Source organism: Culicoides brevitarsis, chromosome 2 (assembly GCF_036172545.1).
Source record: "Culicoides brevitarsis isolate CSIRO-B50_1 chromosome 2, AGI_CSIRO_Cbre_v1, whole genome shotgun sequence".
NCBI lineage: Eukaryota > Metazoa > Arthropoda > Insecta > Diptera > Ceratopogonidae > Culicoides > Culicoides brevitarsis.
In genome coordinates this window covers 42,902,045-42,925,108 of record NC_087086.1, presented here as the reverse complement: position 1 = coordinate 42,925,108, position 23,064 = coordinate 42,902,045, and the positions used below count along the sequence as shown (strand labels likewise).

The following is a 23,064-nucleotide window of genomic DNA, read 5'->3' as shown; positions in this document are numbered from 1 at the left end:
TTTTATTCATGTTAATGTATACCGATTTTTTTCTGAGAGACAATCAATCTTAAAAAAAAATAATCATCAAAAATACACGTGAATAAAAGTTTTGTTAATTTCGTTAATGATTAGGTAGTATCACTTTCGGCTGTGTATAATTATGTTATCATGTCATCGTATATTGTCACGGTATTTTTAATGCGAGATCATTGGGTTTTAAGCTGATTTTTTAAACTAATACTAATGAAAGGTTAAGTTGAAAGTTTTACTTACAACAATTGTTGTCATTAAGCAATATTAATATTTGTTTTGCTACTTAATTTGAATAATATAATATACAGGATAGATTTTTTTTTTATTTTATGCTTATTCTCACTTTGATTCGTTGTTACCTGATTTCCTTATCTGTTTCAACTTAATTTTTATCTTGTAAATCTTTGATTAACAAGAAAAAAAGTATCAAAACAAACTATCAATTTATTAAAATTCGTATGTGTTTTTCTGTCGGTTGCTCGCTATTTCTCTATATGTTTTCTTGAATATTAAAATAAATAAAACATTTAACAAACAAGCGCACGCATTCAGTTTAAACAAATGTGATTTTGTTTATTGGTTTTTGATAAATTTATTAATAATTAATTTAAATGAGAGACAACTAACGTTTTGTATAAGAGAATATGGATGAATATTTCATGGGGTTTTCGTGAATCAAATATCTACAAACGGCGCGTTTTGATCTTTTTATTTTCTTGTTAGGTCTAATATTTTGTAGATCAATAATTCAAACAATTTCAAATGCGGCAAAAAATAGAAGATTTTGCTTGATGATAATTCATTAGAGGTAAGGAATAAAGTTTGACAGTGTGTGAAAAATAAAGATTTTTAAAAAAAATGAAGACAAGCACTTATAAAAACTTATTTTTACGTTTTTTAATTAATGAAACAAAATATTAATCTTAACAATCAAATTCCTAAATAAATATCAATGAGTCTTTTTCTTTTTCCTTTTGACTTGAATCGTAAACATACATGAACTAATTAATAATCCGATTTTCAAGCCGACTTTAGTTATATTTTGACACATCTTTCCTATGACTTTTACATTCTCAAAATACTCCAATCGGAAATAATCAATTAAATATTTAATATATTGTTTTCTTTCTTTCAGCTTATTTTTCTGTTTTCTTTCTTGGTGACCGAAATGTTAGAAACGAGACAATGAAAATGTAATAAAATAATAAAAAATACGTCGTGATCGAATACTTTGTCTTAAGAAAAGAAGATTTATGACTAAGGATATTTTATTTTACAAGTTTTTTTTTGTTAATCATTCCAAAATGACAGTGCAAGAATTTTTTGTTTAAGTCCATTCTTAACACTCAAAAAAAAAGAAGATAAAATTTTATGCTTATAAGGATCACCAATATTTAAAAAAATTATAGTTATCACTTGTGTTAACTGAAATAATGAGAAGTTGAAAGAAAAATGCCGACAAATATTCTTTCCATACTGACATGCATTCTTTTTATGACCTCCTTCTATCGTTTTTGTTTTCTTATTACTTTGTTACGCATTTGATTTAAATTTCACTCATGGGTTGGATTATTCTTTTATAATACTTAGACAAGTGTATAAAGGATAATTTTTAGTCTCAGTAAATTGTAATCAGGTGTGCAAAAATTCAAAAAAGAAAAGGAGGTGTGAATAATTCCTTTTTCTCTTTTTACTTTAACTTTGTATTGTTTGTTGTAAAATGCGTAAATAAAAAAGGACATGTCACAGATAATGAAGTTATTCCACTTGATGCTTTTAAGAAGAATTTGTCAGATGTAGGTAAAGCATTTTTTTGTAGTTATTGAATCACTTTTAAAATTTTCAAAAAAAAAAAGCAGAAATTTTTGAATATACCTATTTATTGCAAACATTGCTATCCGGTTATCAGTTATTTAATTTTAAAATAACCGGATATCCGGTTCGATTATTTGATGAGCATTTTCACTAATTGTAAAAAAGAGTATTTTCATTGACATTTTTTCAATTTTTTCTTAAATATTTAGCATATTTGCAAAGCTCAAAGAAAAGGTATTTTACTTTGAATAAAAAATTTAAACAAAAATGATTGAAGAAGTATATTTTATAATGCGCCATCAAATCTTTGGAATAATATCAATTTAAATTTATGTGCTGAAAAAAAAGAATCGTACAATAATTTACTTATGTCGATATATTGCAATAAATAGTATTGAACAATATTATTCAGACAAATCTAAGCATTAAATACAGCGGTTGTATGCGGTTATCGAGTACTTACTCGGTTTTGGGAGCCTTTGCTGACTATTTCTTTCATATAATGTTAATATGTACAGCACAAAGGCTCGCATGTAATTAAAATTTATCATATTATATTTTTTAAAAACAGCCTAATCCATTTGATCATCCTAATACATATTTTCTTTTTCGTTATCAAAATAAAAGATTAGAAATTAGATTTTATTTTATTTTATTTTATTTTATTTATCAATGCCAAGTTCTGGCAGCAAAGTTATTACAATATATTTATATTTTTAAATTTGGAAAAACAATTTTGTAATTTTTTCAAACAAAAGTCAAATGTAAATGAGAAGTTATTTACAATGTTTTTTGAATATAATTTTGAAAAACAATTTTCAATTTTTAATTAAAATTCAAATAAATTTAATTTTCCTCTTAAAAGACGATCTGTTGACGTTGTCATCATAAAGGTGCGCTTTTTCGTTGAATGCCTTCGATACCCGACTAATAGGCTCATCTGCCGTGTAGACCCGATGGCTCATAGGGACGTGAAGGAGGCGCCTTCTTCGTAATGTTTGTAATGTAATGTTTGATAAGACAAACATATTTTAAATATTCACACATTTCCATATTCGGTGTTTGTGTTTCATCTCATCTCATCATCTTAATAATGTCTTTAAATATATTTGCATTGTCGCTGTTTTTGTGTTGTATTGCCCTGCTCTCATACATTTTCTCATTTTCTGCTCAGAAATCATAGATAATGTTATGATATAATGAAGGCCATTCCAATTAAAACCGAATAGTTTTTGTCCTATGCCTCATTTTCGAATTAGAAAAATGAGTAAACTAAAAAAACAGTTTAAATTGAACTACTTTTATTTATACTTAATTTTTTAAAGAAATATTCAGATATTCAAAACAAATACTGAAATCATAATAATCTAACAATGAAATGTATACATATGTAAGCATATTAGAAAAAAAAGTTTTTGAAGAAATTTTTCAAATCAAGCCCCCCTCTTCCTTGATTGTTTCTTCTATTCGAATTTATGTACAGCAGACTAAATAAATTAATATAAAAAAAAACAAATTTGATCACCATATTTTTAAATATTGATAAGGATCTCGCAAGAAGGCGGCACTGTTGTGTGAAATTCGTGTGAATAATTCTCCAGGTTCCATAATAAAATCGTTTATTCATCTTCTCAGTATCTGTATTTTGTTACTTCTGTTTGTGCGAGATGGATTTTGGTATTAAAAAAATGCTAATACCATGTTACTTTACGTTTTGAACTTAAATAATGCAAACGGACTCTATTAATTTTTAAAATGTGTGTCAAAGAACTTTTAAAGATTTCAAATTCACAACTAAATGATAAGGTGTGATATAAATTTGTAGATTTCTTTTTATAAATGTTTTTGTGCTATGAATAACAATTTTTTAGATTACTGAGATCAACCAACCACATCCTAAATTATTTAAAGTGCGTCTATCTAAACTTAAATCTTAGTTTTTTGATTCGTTTTTTACTAAAGAGAAGAGAGAAAAAAAAAAATGAAAAGAAAAACCTACACAATACCCAAAATTTAACATACAACATGTTTAGTTTTCGTTTTTATTACATGTTTGACATTTCAGAGGTTGTCCAAAATACGTCGGCACGATTGATTTTATAATTGGTTCATTATTACTTTGGCGGTACTTTCAAAAAAAATCTTCACCATGGGATATGGAACACGAAGCTGATTAGTAGTGATGGTTTTATAAAAAAAAGACAAAGTATGGTTAAAAACTACTTGTGAGAGGCATAGGACAGTTTTTTGTATTATTAATATTATTTTTGCTACTTCTTGTAATTTTACAAACCAAAAACATGTTTGAAATTTGAGAAGGTTTGAAATTAAAAATTATATCAAGTTTTATTAACAACTTACCTTTATCTTCGTAAAATTTTTCTGTCAGATCAGGTATGTGTCTCATTATTCTAAAGTGTGGTGCCAATTTTCTTTCCTCTGTAAGGAAGTAAAAAAAAGATAAAAAGATGCCGACAATGTCCTTCCGATTTTTGTACCAACCAATTCAACGAACAAAGTCGCCATCACTTTGAAGATATACGTTGAAGTCGATATAGCAAAAAAGTTACGCAAGAAAAGTGCCAAGCATATTATTTTGTCAGATGATCGCAGTTGATAACAGCAAAAAATTTGGGCCTACAAAAAATTCGACATGACTTGAAATTAATACTGGAAGCCATAAACAGCTATACGTGTAATTCATGCACGTTTATAAATAATTTATCCAAAATATATCATTAAATTATTATTATTATTACTTTTTTACAACTCGTGTGTGCCTGTATTTATTATGTCTTGTGTTTACTGATGATGATGATGAAGAAAAAAAAGAATAAAAAAGGAAAACAGCAATCATAATCCGTGCCTAATGTGGTTCAACAGCATGCAGCATCCACTCTTACTTGTGGGCAGATATTAAAATATATTATATAGACTCAGAGATGTGTATCGTGAATATGTATAACAATGTATTTATATATTGCAGGCACAACACATAGTACAGAGAAAGATTCAAGAATAAAAAAGATAAATAAAAACAGGTCGTTAAAGTGAATACGATATATTAACGTGTAAATGGGATGAAAAATCATTTTTTTATTGTCGGTACCTTTGTGAGCGGCAAACATCAAACGAACTGCTTGTTTACATTTGATACGGAAACAATAGAGTGGCAGGATAAAAAGAAGCCGCTTTTTTGTAAACAGCTGGTTGCTGCTTATGTTGTGTACATATCCAATAATATGTATTTCTCATCTACTATATTGATTGTTTGTCGCGTAAAAAATGAAGATCATTCATTGGAGATGCGTAAAATTCCTTTTTATCATCTCTTGTTGTTAAAGTGCTTGCGACAACTCGTTATAGGACGACAAATTTTATTTTATTGCAAGTTGGTGTCTGTAGTTTTTCCTTTACTGTAAGTTTTTTTTTTATCAAAATTTTAAATAATATATCGAGAACAAAAAAAAAAGTTTAAATCAATAGACGATCTTTATTAACTACAGGCATTTGTAACTTACTTTAAATGAATGCTATTAAACTTTTAAATTCTTTCCTTTTTGCAACAATTAATCTCTTAATATAAATACCGCACGCCATATCATGCTCTCATTGAAATTAACCATCGCACTGTTTTAAGCGTGTTCTTTATAATACTGTGCTGCTATAAATATATAACAATATGTAATATTTTAATAAATGAATTGTACAAATCAGATCAAGTGAGATGTGCGTGCATATAGCAAATTAGAAAAATTGTGTTAATTCTGTTGCTTGATATTATGCCGATGAAATGACAAATATATTTTTGTTTTCAATGTTTCTATACAGGTAACATAGCAATGTCATCACTGACATCTAATTTGTTTTAATTGAGCGCGAGTGATTTAAATGCATGAAGAGAAAACATTGTATCTGTATCACATAATTTTTTCAGCCCCTTTACAAAGTATAAACATCTATATTAATCACAAGACAAAATAAAATAAATTTTAAAGAAACAAAATAACTGACGTTCATCCAAATTGACAACCTTTTTGCTTTATACCTCGAAAAAATATATGTATGTGTGTTTAACTGTGTGCGTATAAAAGCCACATTTAAAGTGCTTTTTATTGTTCAAATCAAAGAAAAAAAAACTTTTAAACCGTTCATTTTATTAATTTCATTATTATCAGCTTTTTAAATTCGGTAGCTATGTTTTTTGTGTGTAAGTTATTTTTTTATATTTTCTTCATTCATTCGTCGATGTCGTAAAACTTTGTTTAATCTTGTGAGACTTGTTTATAAATACTTAAATCAATAAATATTTGCATATCTTTAATTTATGAATTTTCTTTTTACACTTCGTTTCTTGTCTTGCTATGCTATATATGTATTAGTTTTGATATGAGTTGTTTATTTTTTGCAAAAGTTTTTAACATAATTATAATTGGATTATTTTTAAGCTTATAACTTTGTTATACTACTTATCTATTTTTATGGAAATCATTTTTTGCTTCGTTTATTATTTATTGATGGGACATTAATTGATTTTTATACAACACTGATATAATATAGGAATCTTATCGCTTATTATCGATGCACGAGATATCATTATTTTGCAGGTTAACATATATTTAAAAAAAAAAACAAAAATAATTTGATTAAGTAGTTGAGAGGTTTCGAAACTGGTTAAAGGTAATCGAATTAAATTTTTATTTTGTTCATTGAAAATACATATTCTGATTAAAACATGTTAACGATTCACGTTACATTTTGGAAAGAAAACCATATAGATTTCCTTTTTTATTAATGTTTCGTATGGAAAAATTATAAAATTTGTTCAATTTTGAATTATTTTCTTTGATATTGTTATTAAATTAGCTATTAAAATAAGTCAATTTTTCCATAAAATAATTTAAAAATTTTTGGTTGTTATATTTTTGCAAAAAAACTTCTTGATATTTTACTGAAAATGTTCAAAATGACAAAATTGTTTGAGAACAACTACATAATCGCTAAACAAAAAACTAACAAAACTTAAAAAATCATTAATTTTAAATGAAAAATTATTTCAAAATATAAGTATAATTAATTTTTGATAAAAATGATGGAGGAGGAAACGCGAAACAAGATCTGTAAGTTTTTGGAAAATTATAGGGAGTCATTTTGTTTTCAATTACTCAATTTTTCTGTTCCACTGTGGTTTTTCACAAATTCAATCTCCTCACTTTGAATTGTGACGGCTAACAGAGACGAATCAGAGTGAAGAGATATCTTTCAAACTATTTTACATTTAACATTTAAATAAGTATTTAATGATACATCATTATCAACAGGTTTAAGTGAATTATGATATCGATTCGTGAAAAGACCTGGATGATTAGTCGCTTATTTGAGAAACGCATAAGAAGCAGAGGGTGTGCAACCAAAGTCTCACATGATGTGACAAAAACAGTAGATGTTTTGGCTAACACAGAAGTTTCTTCGAAACATGTTGTAAGTCAGCAAACAGTTTTTGTGTATGATAAGCGATATCATCTCATGACCTCAAAAACCTTTGAAACATTGTTTTGTTTGTTTGATGTCATGTCACTTCCGATTGCAATTACCTATTATTGTTTTTAGAAACCATTGTACGACACATTCGGACGCTTTCACGATTACCTTCGAATTTCGCTGACAGAAAGATGCAATTTAAGATGTTTGTATTGCATGCCCGAAGAAGGAGTAAAATTGACCCCAAACAAAAATTTGTTAACGACAGATGAAGTTATTTACTTGACACAGCTTTTTGTGCAGGAAGGCGTAAGAAAAGTCAGATTAACAGGCGGAGAGCCAACGGTTCGTCGTGACTTAGAGGAGATTATTCGAAGAATGAAGAAAATTGAAAAGTTAAAAAGCGTTAGTATTACAACGAATGCACTTGTATTAACGCGGCAGCTTGTAAAATTACAAAGAGCAGGACTGGATGGCTTGAATATAAGTTTAGATACTCTGAAACCCGAAAAATATGAAAAAATTACACGAAGAAAAGGTTGGGAAAGGGTAATTGCTGGGATTGATTTGGCAATTCAATTAGGTATGGCTGCAGTTTCTCAAGAAAATTCTTCTATAATTCATAATATTGTAAAATAGGTTATAAACCAAAAGTAAATTGCGTGGTCATGAAAGGTTTCAACGAAGATGAAATTTTGGATTTTGTTGAATTTACTCGAGATCGTGCTGTAGATATCAGGTTTATCGAGTATATGCCGTTCGCTGGAAATAAATGGGATACCGTCAAATTGCTTTCATTTAAAGAAATGATCGAAATTATCAATTCGCGATGGTCTAACTTTATTCCATTAGAAAATGGACCAAATGACACTTCAAAGGCATTCAAAGTTGAAGGATATTTGGGTCAAGTTGGTTTTATAACATCAATGACACAGCATTTTTGTGGTTCTTGTAATCGTTTACGTATTACCGCCGATGGAAATTTAAAAGTTTGTCTCTTTGGCAATACAGAAGTATCGCTGAGAGATGCAATACGAAACGGATGCTCTGAAAGTGATGTAATTGCTTTGATATCTGCTGCAGTTAAGAGAAAGAAAAAACAACATGCAGGTAAATATTTTAATTTATTTCGGTATAGCGCTCGTGATATAATTATCTGTAATAATGTTCAGGCATGCTGAATCTATCGAACATGACAAATCGTCCAATGATTCTTATCGGGGGATAGTCAGTTTTCGTATTTGTGAGTAAAATAGATTAAGGATGCCTTTTTTTTGTTCATTAAAGTTTCCATGTTATAATTAATATTAAGTATGTACAAACTTACAGATAAAGAAAAACCTTTTTCTTTACAGCTTATCTAAAAAATCTAAGCTTAGTATTGAACATTCCATCTACTTTTATCCAATCACCATTATTAACATTGTCATCAAGTGCAACATTTGCTCACCGTTTACACTTTCGTCAATTGTCGTGTCTTACACACACGGATTCCAAAGGAAAAGCTCGTATGGTTGATGTAAGTGCCAAAAATGTAACTAAAAGAACAGCGATTGCTCGTGCCCGTATATGTGTTGGAAAAGACGTATATAAGTTAGTAAAAGAAAATCAAATTAAAAAGGGAGATGTATTGACCGTTGCTCAAATTGCTTCTGTTTTAGCAGCAAAACGAACTTCAGACTTAATTCCCCTTTGTCATAATATCCCTCTATCGGGGATAAAAACAGAATTCGAGTTAAATGATAAAGATAAAACAATAGAAATTATAGCAACAGTCAATTGTGATGGGAAAACTGGAGTAGAAATGGAAGCTTTGATGGCGGTTAGTGTTGCTGCATTAACAATTTACGATATGTGTAAAGCAGTGAGTCATGAAATGGTTATTGAAGATATTCGACTGATACAAAAAACAGGGGGAAAATCCAAATATACATATAGCGAATAATCAAAAGTGCAATATTTGCCTTATATTAGTATCTTTATTTTTTTCATATAATTGTTCTTCAGTTATTTTTATAAAGATTTGTTAATGGACCTTTAATGTGTTTTAATTTGAAAAAAAAATGCGTTAATGATGTGCATTGTAAGACTTTTTGTAATCTATCAAACTGAACTTTTCTTTTAATTATTGTCAACAACTAATACATTTCTTGCACTTGCAGCTGATGTAGGATCAGATTTATCCTCGGCATTTCCTTCCGGTTGCCCTTGAACTCGTATGTTGTGTTCGTCTTTGTATTTCAAGATTTCTTCACCTTTTTTCGTGATTTGTTCCTTTCCTTTTTCAATTAATCCATCCAACTTATCTCTATTGGATTCCAGTTGCGGCAAAACTTCCTTGACAGTTTGTTCAACGAGCACTCCGCCGATCAAGCGGAAACATTTTCTTGATGGATCAACAGTTTTTAAGGTGTCAATTACGGTTCTAAAATAAAAGAAATAATAATTATAAATATTCAATATTTTAACCTAAAAAAGTAGACACACTAACTTGTGTTCTTTCAAATCCAGCTCGAGTGTATTGAGATTTGTAACTAAGTTTCGTTGTTGTGTCCTTAATTGTTGGAATTCTGTGTATATTTCCTCTTTAGTCTTTGTTTTGAGACCTGTTTTATTTTGCTCGGAAGTCATTTTTTTCGGCTTTTAAGGATTTGGGAGACGGCTGCTCTGTTATATTTTTTTTCTTCACAATGATGTTTGAAAGGCATATCATATTTTTCTACTGGGGTGAATATTCAAAACATAATCGTTTTTTTTTTACTCGATACAAAATAAATAATTTATCCGAAATTCTTTGTTTTGCTAACTTCAAGGCAAGAAAAATAAATAAACTTGTCATTTCAAGCGTATCATATGTATTAGTTTGAGGCTTTTTCTTTCATTTATGATGATTGTTTTTTTTTATTGTAAATTTCATATATTTAGATTAGTTGATAATTTTTCTTTTATAGGTTTTGAATGCTTTTTAGTAGTTTGAATGGTTCATAAATAATTATATAAATACGTAATTTTTGTCGAATGTCTTATTTGTTATTTTTTAAGCTTGAAATTCATTAAAAGTTACGGAAATTTTCATTCAATACCTTTGAATTTTATAGCTTTACAACCATCAATTTGATATTCAAACTAAATTTCCGTAATTTTTGATGAATTTCATGTTTAAAAATCATTAAATAAGATATTCGTTAAAAATTACCTATTTTTTTCGTTTTTTTTTGTATCTTTCAATTCTGAAGCTTTACAACCATCAAATTGACTTGCAAACAAAATTTTTTTAACTTTTAATGAATTTTTTTTATATCTAAAAATATTTATATGTATTGTCTTTATACATTTGTATCATCAACGAACATCAATTGGAAAGTGGGTTCAGAAAAGATTGAAAATTAAAACATTTTAAATTGCAATGACATTCTTTTTATTTGTATTTAAATTTATAAAGTAACACACAACTTTTTAATTATCAAAACATATGAAATTTTAAGCAAACATATTTTCCAAATCTGCTCCTCCTGCATCTCCAGCATCTTCTAAATTAGAGAATAATAGGAAATGTGATGGTCTGTGAACTTCATGATAGAATTCTTTAGGATTTGCTAATGCTAACTCGTATTTCATGTTAGGATCGTGCCGTACACCCATAAAATTGTAATTCCAACTTCCTTGAGCGGGTGTCATAAAGAAGCCTAAGAATTTGTTTGACAGTAACATTTGTACACGTTCATAGTGACTTGGAAGATATCCCTTTGGATTGTTTCCTTTATCAGTATTTTTGCTGCCCCATTCGAAGCCTGATGGAGTCAATTTATACGCTGTTAATGAACAGGATCCAGGAGTGAATGAACAAGTGATGATAATAGTTCGTTCTCCATCCCATGACGGATTTTCTTGCATTATTTTTGCATGTGTCGTAATGTCTTGAGGTGACAATTGAGGCAATTCATTTGGCTGCGAATGAATCCAACCGAGAGGTTCCATGTCTTTCAAATACTGATGTTGTGGCAACGTATTTGGCAAGTTAATTACTTGATGTGTTCCCCATTGAGGCGGCATGACAATACAACGAATTTCCTTTACTTGTGGATTATCAGCAGGACTGACGCCGTACAAGTAACCAGCAATTTGAGCGCGTAAATCCGATATTGTCACAAACTTTTTCAGAATATTCTTGGGTAGAATGTAAGTGTAGCCCGTTTCTTTGATGTCATCTGAACTAACGTAAATGTGGTTTGTACGCAAATGAAGATTTGTTGCGGAAATTGCACGAATTCTCCATTCTGTTTTTGAACTGAAAGTAGTTGTTTCATAATTCGATGTTGTTGATGTGATAATCTCGTCTCCGTGTTTGTTTGTTGTTCTTGTCGTTGTTGCCGTAAGTTGTGATTGCTCTTTTGTTTGCTTTTCAATTTCTGCAATTTGTTGACGTTGAGCTGAAGGCGCAGAAATTTCCATACCCAAAATAATGTCCCGAATTTCAGATTGTGTCAATGAGGCAACGTTTACATTATTTTTCTTGCCATAGTCAGCTAAAATCAAATCTTTTAACGCTACCTCTACTTTAATCCATTCTTCGTCTGTTAATGTAGGCCAGATGTGATGCGCCTCTGTGATTGTTGTTTTATCCGGTTTCAAAATGATTTTCGTACGTTCTGTGTTAACATGTAGAGCTCTCAAAATCAAAATCAGTCTTGAAAATGCCGTGTAAGAAGAAATTGTCTTTAGCCAATCATCATACAAGTTGAAAAGAACCATTTGAGGCTCTGTTGCTTTTAATATCAAATCTCCAAACTTTTCAATTTTTAAACAAGCTTGGAATGGTAACTGCAATTCACTTCCCTTAATGACAATATTGGGAAAATCAAGTAAATGTACTTCCAATGGATCTAACATGCCCTTTCGTGTTACAATAATTTGCTTGGGCTGTTCTTCTACAGGAAGCGAACGAATGAGAGCAGCTACTTCTTCAGCAGTTTTCCATTTTGCAAGTTGGCCAAGACGTTTTTGTCCTGCCCATACAGAAGTGTGAATGATTTTTAAGAAGAGTTGGCCTGTGCGTGGATTAAAAATGAAAATTGCGCCGTTAATTGGTTTCGTTGTCAAATTGCCTTCGAATGTTTTGTGAATTGTAACACGATATACATTCGTATCATCAACGAACCAAATAATTTGATTGGAGAATAACTCTCCATAATTCTGAGATGATAAATATGGTTCAGTGGGTTCTGAACTGTAAAGTTGAAGAGCCTTACGAATGCGTTCTCGCAAAACGTAAAGGGCTGGGTTTGCTTTCATAATTTTTGCCATAGCTTGTTGGATCAAAGGCTTACACCCTACAAAGGAAGCAAAATTAACATTGAGTCTTTTACTTTAATAAAAGCAATAAATTTTAATGAATTTACCTGGGAACCAATTTCCGTAAGCGCTGTGCAAATTATAGGCCAAATCGATTCCAATTAAAACTCCCGTTGGTGACGGATAAATACTCATATTATCAGTAGTATAATCCAAAAATTTAGCTCTTGCGTATCTTTCAACATCATGCGAATCATAATCGCCCCATCTAAGTTGCACATCCAACCAGAATTTTTGCGTTGTTGTGTTATCCATTGTGTCTTTACTATCTGCAAGTAACGAAGGTCTTGAAACATTCCATTTATAAGCTGGGAAAAGCAAGATATCAGCACAACTGGAATTCATTTTGTACGATTTACGCGGATGGATAGTTTCTTTCTGCACTGTTTCGATTTCCAAAGCATCTAACTCCTGATCAAATACTTGACACAAATCCATTACAATCGATTCGTGAATCTTTTGCCATAAATGAGCACGGAAAATTTGGATTAACGAAATTTTTAAAGTTGGAATCTTGCCGTGCATAAAAATACCCGTTAAATCTAATTGTACTTGAAAACCAACGTATACATTAGCACGATTAATTGTTGGAGACCACCAAAGTGTGAATCTACGATTGGGAATTTGATTCAAACCAGATCTTTGAGCGTTGGTAAGTTTTTTGTATTTCATTGATTCTTCAAATCCAGAAGCTTTTTCCCAAAAAAGACCTTCCCAAGTTGGGAAATACGTTCCTTTGAAGAGCGTGTGTTCGAGAATACCTTCTACACCGCCAAGCGCTTGAATCATATCTGTTCTGTAATTATTCAAATTCCATAGTTTTCCATCATGACGTTGATGTGTCCACCAAAATGGATTTTGTTTCAAAACTTGATATTGTTTGAATTCCGTACGAATACGCCAACCCTTGTCGTACGCCAACGTATGTCTGTCTTTCTGAAACAAAGTATTTATTCTCGGAATTCCTCGATCCCAACTATCTTCCAAATCCTCAAGTGTTAATCGACGATTTTGTGCATTTGCTTCTTGTCTTTTTAATGCATATTCAGCCCACACACGTTGCGAATCAATAAATTCACTTTCCCACGGTTGAATATAGCGATATAAATTGGGAATTAATTGATCTTCATCATGTGACATGCCCGAACGGAAATGTGTAATTCCAACATCCGTTTGTTTTGACCATCGCAAGTCAGATTGCGGAATCAAAACGTGTCCCATACTCAACATCCCAAGACCTCCCAATTCTTTCGGTGTATAGAACACAACTGGCGGGAATCTGGAGGGCATTTTTGAATTTAAACCGATTTTGATACGCGTTTGAATCTTGTTTTCACATTTTACAAGCAAATCAAGAAGCTCCTGAGTGTTGACAACTGCTTCGCGAAAGTATGTCATTAAACCAATGAGAGCTGTATTCCATTTGTTGACGATTTTCGTGAATGTTGTTGAACCAGAAGCCATGAGAATTTGTCTTACACGATTGTGGAAACGACTTAAAGACTCATCATCTACTCGAAGGAAACATTGAGCAGTTCTTTCTTTTGTTATCTCGTTTTGCAGATTCCAAACCCCATCGCGATTTGTAAATTCTTCATGTTGTGTGCGACACTGCGGAAACGGAAAGTGTATTATAAAAAAATTGAAATTGTAAAATAACATACGTCTATATACAAACTTACTTTTGGCAAAATTCGACATTCAAACCCTGACATATTGAACAAAAGATTTGGATTATCTTTTGAATATACAGAAACAAAAGTACTATCCCAATTGATTGTTGTTACTGATCGTGGAAGTCGATTTTTTATATCCCAAAAAACAGCTCGTCCTCTGAAAAATATTTTGAAAATTAGTATTGGTACATTAATCGAAAAACAGAAAACTAACAAGTTAACATCATGTTTCATTAAACGCATCCGAGCATCACGGGGCCAACATTTCTTATTATTATAACCGACAATATTTTCATTATTTGGATCGGGATGTTCCGTAAGATATCTTTGAATCAAATCACGAGCCTCTTCGGCAGTGAATCTGAAGAATAAGTGAATACGATCGACATAACGACAATATAAACGAACTGGATGGGCTGTTTCGGTTGGAGCATCTTGGAACGTAAGAAAATCATTCGGCATTTGTGGAGGGCCTGCCATTTCACTTGCGCGTTGTAGACCTAAAATAAAAACGAAAAACATCCGTGAATTTTCATGGCATTTGAAAAAAAAGATATATCAAAAGAAATTTACCTAAAACTAACAAGTCTAAGACCAATCCATAGTATTGAACAATAAATGAAGCGAATTGTAAACCGCGAATGATTCCGTAGCTGTTTGTGTGGTTCATATCTTTATAATTTATAACAACATTGTTCTTTGCCGTCATATAATCAGCAATGTTGTGATCAACGATCAATCGAAGAAGACGGTTCAAAAGGGTTAAATCAATTTTTTCGTATAACTTCTCAAATTTTGATTCCAAAAGAACATTACATTCACCTTCCTGAACATCCCATACATCTTGTAAATTGTTTATACCTGTAAAAAAAAAAGTTAAATGAAAAATGTTCAATCACCGTTTAATTTTTATCAAAGTTTTTGTCCCATGCCCCTAAAATCGAAAACCCAATAAGTAAAGTTCCAAATTACATCAAAAATGTCAATATAAAAAAATCGATAAATTAAAATATTTTTTAAAAATTTAAATTTAAAAAAAATTTAAAATATATGAAAAAAAATATATGATGTTTTGAAATATGCCATTTTTACATGAAACAGTATTTTTAAAAAAGTCTTTTGCGACAACTTTATTTTTTTCTAAGTTTAGTAAGGGGATTCCAAAAACGTTTTCCGTTTCGCGTTAAATATTTAAAATAAAACTAATAAAATAAAAAATGGGGGATGAGGGATATTCAAATGTTATATTTTTATATAAAAAAAATGTTCAATTTTGAATTATTTTTTCTTATCTAAAAATTATTTTGAAAAATATTTCTAAAAAATAATTTTAAAATTTGTTGGTCATTATTTTTTGTAAAAATCACATTTTGACTTTTTAATCAAAATCTTTATTCTTTAATCTATATTTCCCATGGTTATTTTTGATAAAAATGATGGGAGAGAAAACGCGAAACAAAATAAGTTTTTGGAAAACCCTTTTTGCTGATGCTGCTAAAAATTCAAGCGTGAGGTTTGTAACAAGGGGATGTTTCAAAATCAAATCTCATTGCCACAAACAACTCACTCGAATTTCCTTTCACACTCCTTTAAATGAAAAATTTTTCTTCACAATAATTTTACCTTGACACCATTTATAAACAAGCAATGGAGGAGGCTCAGTGTCACTTGGTTTAATCCATGGCGGAAAAAGTCGACGTTTATCAGCTTCATACCACAAATATTGATCCAAGTAAGCATCTGTTATTTTTTCTAATGGTTCAACATCGTAAACGGGAATCAAGTGACTGTATAAATCCATGAACTCAATACCGGTCTAATGAACAATGTTTAGAAGGTAAATTTTATCAATTTAAAAGTAAAATAATAACTCACCTCTTTAAATGCCCTTTGAGTAAGCAAGTGTCTCTTAATACGTGAAAGTGCTTCATGCGGATTATCATATGCTTGTTCAATCAATCCCAATTCTTCTCTCTGGCTTTGGTTTAATCGCGATTTTACACTGTATGCCTCTTTAAGCCTTTCTAATGCTAAAATTAATAATTTTGTATCATGTTTGTATGATAATGGCGGAAAGGGAATTGGTGCAAATCTCCGAGATTCTAACCAATGAACTGTTGTAGTATAAATAGCAACTGCTTCTTCGGGAGAAATATATGGACCGTCTTTCAGGTAGTTGTGTTGACGCTCTTGTTCGGCTTTTAAGTATAAACGTGTAAGACGACCCAAATTCTTCTTACAAACAGTTTTATCGACAGTTGCTCCGCGACGAATACGTTCCCGATTGTAATGAGCAGTATTTGTCCACCAATCTGCCTTCATTTTGACATATCGTAAAATCATATTTTCAATAGGGATTGGTAGTCCCGGAACTTTCCATGGGATGTTTGCTTTCCAACATCTCCAAGCTTCTGAAAGATGTTGCAAAATTGTTCTCGCCTTGTTTTGCTTAATGCCTTCGGGCATCATATCTACAATATCATGCATGACAGAAGCACGCAACTCCAAATCAAAATGACTTTCAACGCGTTGTTTAGTAACTGTTTTTGCGACTCCTTTCGAATGTCGACCTTCGAACTGGCGTGACAACAGATTTCCTAACCATCGTTCAAGTAATGGAGTTACGCCCCGCATGAAGAATAACCAAACTCGCCATCCAGGAGCCCAAAATCCACATCCAGGTCCTTTACCAACAGGACCCGTATTAAAGCGATAATAGATCAGGTGTTTCAAGTCCTTACACATGCGAATTTGTTTCATTAATTTATACTTGTAACGATACATTCCCGTCAATTGACCAACGTGTGCAAAAATGTATTGCAATCCATCAGCAAGTTGGAAAGCGTCAACGTTATTCAAACGGTATTGAACATGTGAGTCAACAATGAGTTTTGTCAATCGTAAAATTTCTCTACATAAATGAAAAGCATTTCCGAAACGTGATTTCTTTCTTTCTTTTGTTGTTAAAGTCTTAACGGGTTTCAAGTTGAAGTTATAATCCAAATGTAAGTAGTTCAAATTCTTACGGTGAATCAAGAGATTTAACATGTTGTAACCCTGACGACAAACTTGTAATCCAGCTTCAACCCAATCGAGTGTTGTTGTTTGGAAAAATTTTGTTGCTTTGAATGATCGGAATAGATATCTTTTTTTCTGAGGTTTTGGGCGTCGATGTTTTAATGCATTCAAAACGTAATATTTTAACAATTTCTGATAACTGACGCGAACTTTAACGGGATGTCCCGGCGGACAATGTTCTTTATACCAACCTTTGACTAAGGGGATGTCAATAGCTCGACGACAACGCCCAGATCGCATGTTAAAAGGTCTTGGGGCCCACAAAAGTGAAATACCATGAGCTGTATTATCTGTGTACAATGGAGTATCTTGCAAAAACGGAACAACTTCTTCAGGTAAGGTGAATTCCTCATCCATTTCGATTTCAATTTCCACACTCTTGACGGCATTTCTGTGAGCGATTGGATTGATCAAAGGATCAAAATAGAAAGCTGGTAAATCAGGATCTTCCGTTTTGATGTAAACGACATTTGGGAAATGATACCTAATGAAAGATAAAATAAAAGTATGTATTGAAATTAAAACTAAATTAAAAAAAGGTAAAAAATAAAACAAACTTAAATGGTTGAAACAAGATTCTTTAAGAGTAGAATAGTACAAATTGGAAATTTAATAGAGAGCTCATTAGATGTTTTGCGACTTTAGTAGAGCTATAGATTGTAAAATTTCAGAACATTATAAAGTTTTGAAAATAGTTTTGACTTATCTGTTAAGTTTGATCATCTAAAATTAAAGTCAAAACTATTGTCGTAATTTTACATCGTTCAGAATATGTATCTTTCATACTGTAGAAGTTAAAACTGATCTTAGAATATTAAAAATTAAAAATTTAGACAAAAAAATTTCAAAAAAATAAGTGTCAAAAATTTAAAAAAATTTTGGATGACTTTTTGAAAATACGTAATTTTCATTTTGTGAGCCCATTTGATGGTTTATAAGCTTGAAATTGATAAAAAATTAAGGAAAATGCATTTGAATGTCTTTTTGATGGGTCTCAAGCTTGAAAATTGAAAAATAAAAAATACGTAAAAAATACGTAAAAAAATACGTAAAAAATACGTAATTTTCATTTTGTGAGCCCATTTGATGGTTTTCAAGCTTGAAATTGATAAAAAATTAAGGAAAATGCCTTTGAATGTCTTTTTGATGGGTCTCAAGCTTGAAAATTAACAAATACGTAAAAAATACGTAAAAACTACGTAATTTTCATTTTGAGAGCCCATTTGATAGTTTTCAAGCTTGAAATTGATCAACAGTTATGGAAAATGTATTTGGAAGTCTTTTTGATGGTTCTCAAGCTTGAAAATTGAAAAATAAAAAATACGTAATTTTCATTTTGAGAGCCCATTTGATGGTTTATAAGCTTGAAATTGATAATTGAAAAATAAAAAATACGTAAAAAATACGTAGTTTTCATTTTGAGAGCCCATTTGATGGTTAAAAAGCTTAAAAGCTCCAAAATCAAACCTCAAGCTTAAAAATTGAAAAATAAAAAATACGTAAAAAATACGTAATTTTCATTTTGAGAGCCCATTTGATGGTTCTCAAGCTTAAAAATTGAAAAATAAAAAATACGTAAAAAAAAAATACGTAATTTTCATTTTGAGAGCCCATTTGATGATTTATAAGCTTGAAATTGATCAACAGTTATGGAAGCCTTTTTGATGGGTCTCAAGCTTGAAAATTGAAAAATAAAAAATACGTAAAAAATACGTAATTTTCATTTTGAGAGCCCATTTGATGGTTAAAAAGCTTAAAAGCTCCAAAATCAAACCTCAAGCTTAAAAATTGAAAAGTAAAAAATACGTAATTTTCATTTTGAGAGCCCATTTGATGGTTCTCAAGCTTAAAAATTGAAAAATAAAAAATACGTAAAAAATACGTAATTTTCATTTTGAGAGCCCATTTGATGATTTATAAGCTTGAAATTGATAAAAAATTAAGAAAAATTAAATAAAAAAAAATAAAAAATAAGTAAAAAATACGTAATTTTCATTTTGAGAGCCCATTTGACGGTTTATAAGCTTGAAATTGATAAAAAATTAAGGCAAATGCCTTTGAATGTCTTCTTGATGGGTCTCAAGCTTGAAAATTGAAAATTAAAAAATACGTAAGAAAAAATACGTAAAAAATACGTAATTTTTATTTTGTGAGCCTATTTGATGGTTTAAGCTTGAAATTGATAAAAAATTTAGGAAAATGCCTTTGAATGTCTTTTTGATGGGTCTCAAGCTTGAAAATTGAAAATTAACAAATACGTAAAAAATACGTAATTTTCATTTTGAGAGCCCATTTGATAGTTTTCAAGCTTGAAATTGATCAACAGTTATGGAAAATGTATTTGGAAGTCTTTTTGATGGTTCTCAAGCTTGAAAATTGAAAAATAAAAAATACGTAAAAAATACGTAATTTTCATTTTGAGAGCCCATTTGATGGTTTATAAGCTTAAAATTGATAATTGAAAAATAAAAAATACGTAAAAAATACGTAATTTTCATTTTGAGAGCCCATTTGATGGTTCTCAAGCTTAAAAATTGAAAAATAAAAAATACGTAAAAAATACGTAATTTTCATTTTGAGAGCCCATTTGATGATTTATAAGCTTGAAATTGATAAAAAATTAAGGAAAATGCCTTTGAATGTCTTCTTGAAGCTTGAAAATTGAAAATTAAAAAATACGTAAAAAATACGTAATTTTTATTTTGTGAGCCTATTTGATGGTTTTCAAGCTTGAAATTGATAAATAAAAAATACGTAAAAAATACGTAATTTTCATTTTGAGAGCCCATTTGATGGTTAAAAAGCTTAAAAGCTCAAAAATCAAACCTCAAGCTTAAAAATTGAAAAATAAAAAATACGTAAAAAATACGTAATTTTCATTTTGAGAGCCCATTTGATGGTTTATAAGCTTGAAATTGATAACAAATTAAGGAAAATGTCTTTGAATGTCTTCTTGATGGGTCTTAAGCTTGAAAATTGAAAATTAAAAAATACGTAATTTTTATTTTGTGAGCCTATTTGATGGTTTTCAAGCTTGAAATTGATAAAAAATTTAGGAAAATGCCTTTGAATGTCTTTTTGATGGGTCTCAAGCTTGAAAATTGAAAATTAACAAATACGTAAAAAATACGTAATTTTCATTTTGAGAGCCCATTTGATAGTTTTCAAGCTTGAAATTGATCAACAGTTATGGAAAATGTATTTGGAAGTCTTTCTAATGGTTCTCAAGCTTGAAAATTGAAAAATAAAAAATACGTAAAAAATACGTAATTTTCATTTTGAGAGCCCATTTGATGGTTTATAAGCTTAAAATTGATAATTGAAAAATAAAAAATACGTAGTTTTCATTTTGAGAGCCCATTTGATGGTTAAAAAGCTTAAAAGCTCAAAAATCAAACCTCAAGCTTAAAAATTGAAAAATAAAAAATACGTAATTTTCATTTTGAGAGCCCATTTGACGGTTTATAAGCTTGAAATTGATAAAAAAATTAAGGAAAATGCCTTTGAATGTCTTCTTGATGGGTCTCAAGCTTGAAAATTGAAAATTAAAAAATACGTAATTTTTATTTTGTGAGCCTATTTGATGGTTTATAAGCTTAAAATTGATAATTGAAAAATAAAAAATACGTAAAAAATACGTAGTTTTCATTTTGAGAGCCCATTTGATGATTAAAAAGCTTAAAAGCTCAAAAATCAAACCTTAAGCTTTAAAATTGAAAAATAAAAAATACGTAATTTTCATTTTGAGAGCCCATTTGACGGTTTATAAGCTTGAAATTGATAAAAAATTAAGGAAAATGCCTTTGAATGTCTTTTTGATGGGTCTCAAGCTTAAAAATTGAAAATTAAAAAATACGTAATTTTCATATACAACAATATAAATTTTTTTTTGAAAATTTTTTTTTGAAGAAAATGCATGTCAAATTTCGTTTTTCAATACAAAAATTCTTGAAAATCGAAAATATTTTAAAAATTTTTTCAAAATTTCTTGAAAAGAAATTTTATTTTGCCCCATTGGATTTTCTGCTTTTGATATGGGACAGGGGACAAAAGCATAGAAAAAAATTTGAAACGGACTAAATAAAAAAATACATAAATATTTAAATTTAACTTATTTTAGGCGGTTTTTTTGGAATGTGCATCAAGATTCAGCATCTTGTCTTTATCTTTTACAAGAAAAATGTACATCATCTTGATAAATCGCAAACTTTATTCTATCACTTAGTCGCCCAAAACACTTTAATAACTTCAAAGTTACTTTGGCTCGTTTAGAGTGAATTTTATCGTAATTGTGATTAGATGGAAATTCGAACTTACCAACTGAGATGTACAAAATTCGGCATATTGTTGTATAAATAGGGAAATGCAATACGATATTCCGTTCGAATAGGTTGTCGAATGATAATTTTATTAATGTCATTAAACTCATTCCAGTCTTCATCGCCAACATTGTGATCTTTTATAAGTGGCTCAAATTTGGGACCTCCAGGAATTGCCATGTTTAATGCTTTTGCTGTGAAAAAACTTTTAGGATCAAATAAGTAAAAGAAGTTGTCGTCAACCAAATCCGTGAGGAGTTGATTCGCCAATCTATATAATGTTGCCATTTGTGGAAGTGTCAAATTCCATTTGCGGTAAGTTGATCCATTGACATACGGAGTTCCGACTAAAGGGCGATGCTCATAGAACCAATCAAAAACCGCATGATCTTCTTCGCTATCCAAATCTATTTGAATTGCTTCTAAAGGCTCAACATCCAAAACGTTGTCAGCATAATCTAATGGAGGCTCTTCATCGTCGAAAGGCGGAAAACGCATACGTTTAAAATGTCGACGATCGCGCTTTTCACGACGCATCATAACCCACATTGTTCCCCATTGAGCTATGTAATGCGGTTCAATTACCCACGGAATTTCATTTACAAATGTGATAGCACCTGTAATGTGATACAAAACAGGCACATCTCGAATTTGCTCCCATGGCATGGGCATATTTTCTAACAATTTCATTACAGCATGCGGCATATATTTCAAAGCTCCCAAGTAAACTCGTTTGTCGTGTCGGTATTTCCTTGATGTCATGTCTCCATGATCTCTGATGATCTTTCTAATATGCTCCGGAGGCATGTCTTCTTTTTGAGCATCAATGAATCCGAATTTGCGCTTATCCGCAAACTTTTTCGATTGCATTTGTTGCCATTTCTGCGATTTCTCCTGTAACTTTTCTTCTGAAACTTCTTGTGCAGGTGTTTGACTCGGAATCATACCCATTTGCATTTGTTGGTTTGCAGCTTGCATATGTTGAGCATGCATGGCTTGTTGTTGTGCAGCAAATGCTTGAGCCTGTTGTTGAGCCATTACTTGAGCCCATTGAGGGTTTAACATATACGGCGGAATCGCCATGTTGTTTTTGCTGTAGTTCTTACTGCGTCTTTATTAAACTGCAAAAAACAAGAGGAAATACGTTAAAATATATAAAACTCTTTGTGAAAAAACATAGATAAGCGTTGAATCTTTAGATTTTTCCTATTATAAATAGTTTAACTCACTTACACATATATTTTTCAAAAAGAATCGGTAGAGTCACTGAAAACGTTTTCGATTGTTTTCTTAAAAACAAATTGTAACGTAGGCTTGGATATAGAATG

At 30.5% G+C, this 23,064-nt stretch overlaps 3 protein-coding genes across 4 annotated transcripts; 1 reads left to right on the top strand and 2 right to left on the bottom strand.

Moving 5' to 3' along the window:
* The first annotated feature begins 7,063 nt into the window (after positions 1-7,063).
* LOC134830929 (molybdenum cofactor biosynthesis protein 1) lies at positions 7,064-9,345 on the top strand. 2 transcript variants are annotated; one of them, XM_063844547.1, is made up of 5 exons: positions 7,064-7,311; positions 7,441-7,894; positions 7,951-8,421; positions 8,484-8,554; positions 8,667-8,806. In XM_063844547.1, exons 1-4 carry the CDS (start codon positions 7,165-7,167, stop codon positions 8,537-8,539), a joined length of 1,128 nt encoding a protein of 375 aa, XP_063700617.1. In that variant the 5' UTR covers positions 7,064-7,164; the 3' UTR covers positions 8,540-8,554; positions 8,667-8,806. The 2 variants fall into 2 exon arrangements, with proteins under 2 accessions (XP_063700617.1, XP_063700616.1); XM_063844546.1 differs by lacking the exon at positions 8,484-8,554 and having other exon boundaries at positions 8,667-9,345.
* On the bottom strand, positions 9,257-10,003 carry LOC134830930 (probable prefoldin subunit 2). Its single transcript, XM_063844548.1, has 2 exons — positions 9,803-10,003; positions 9,257-9,736 (listed from the first exon to the last, which is right to left on the bottom strand). Exons 1-2 carry the CDS (start codon positions 9,940-9,942, stop codon positions 9,433-9,435), a joined length of 444 nt encoding a protein of 147 aa, XP_063700618.1. The 5' UTR covers positions 9,943-10,003; the 3' UTR covers positions 9,257-9,432.
* A 715-nt stretch (positions 10,004-10,718) lies between these two features.
* On the bottom strand, positions 10,719-23,024 carry LOC134831384 (pre-mRNA-processing-splicing factor 8). The gene is made up of 9 exons (XM_063845103.1): positions 22,970-23,024; positions 21,735-22,857; positions 16,215-17,901; positions 15,963-16,155; positions 14,913-15,200; positions 14,554-14,839; positions 14,346-14,496; positions 12,711-14,274; positions 10,719-12,641 (listed from the first exon to the last, which is right to left on the bottom strand). The coding sequence occupies exons 2-9, from the start codon at positions 22,817-22,819 to the stop codon at positions 10,792-10,794; spliced, it is 7,104 nt and encodes a 2,367-aa protein (XP_063701173.1). The 5' UTR covers positions 22,820-22,857; positions 22,970-23,024; the 3' UTR covers positions 10,719-10,791.
* Positions 23,025-23,064: the final 40 nt, after the last annotated feature.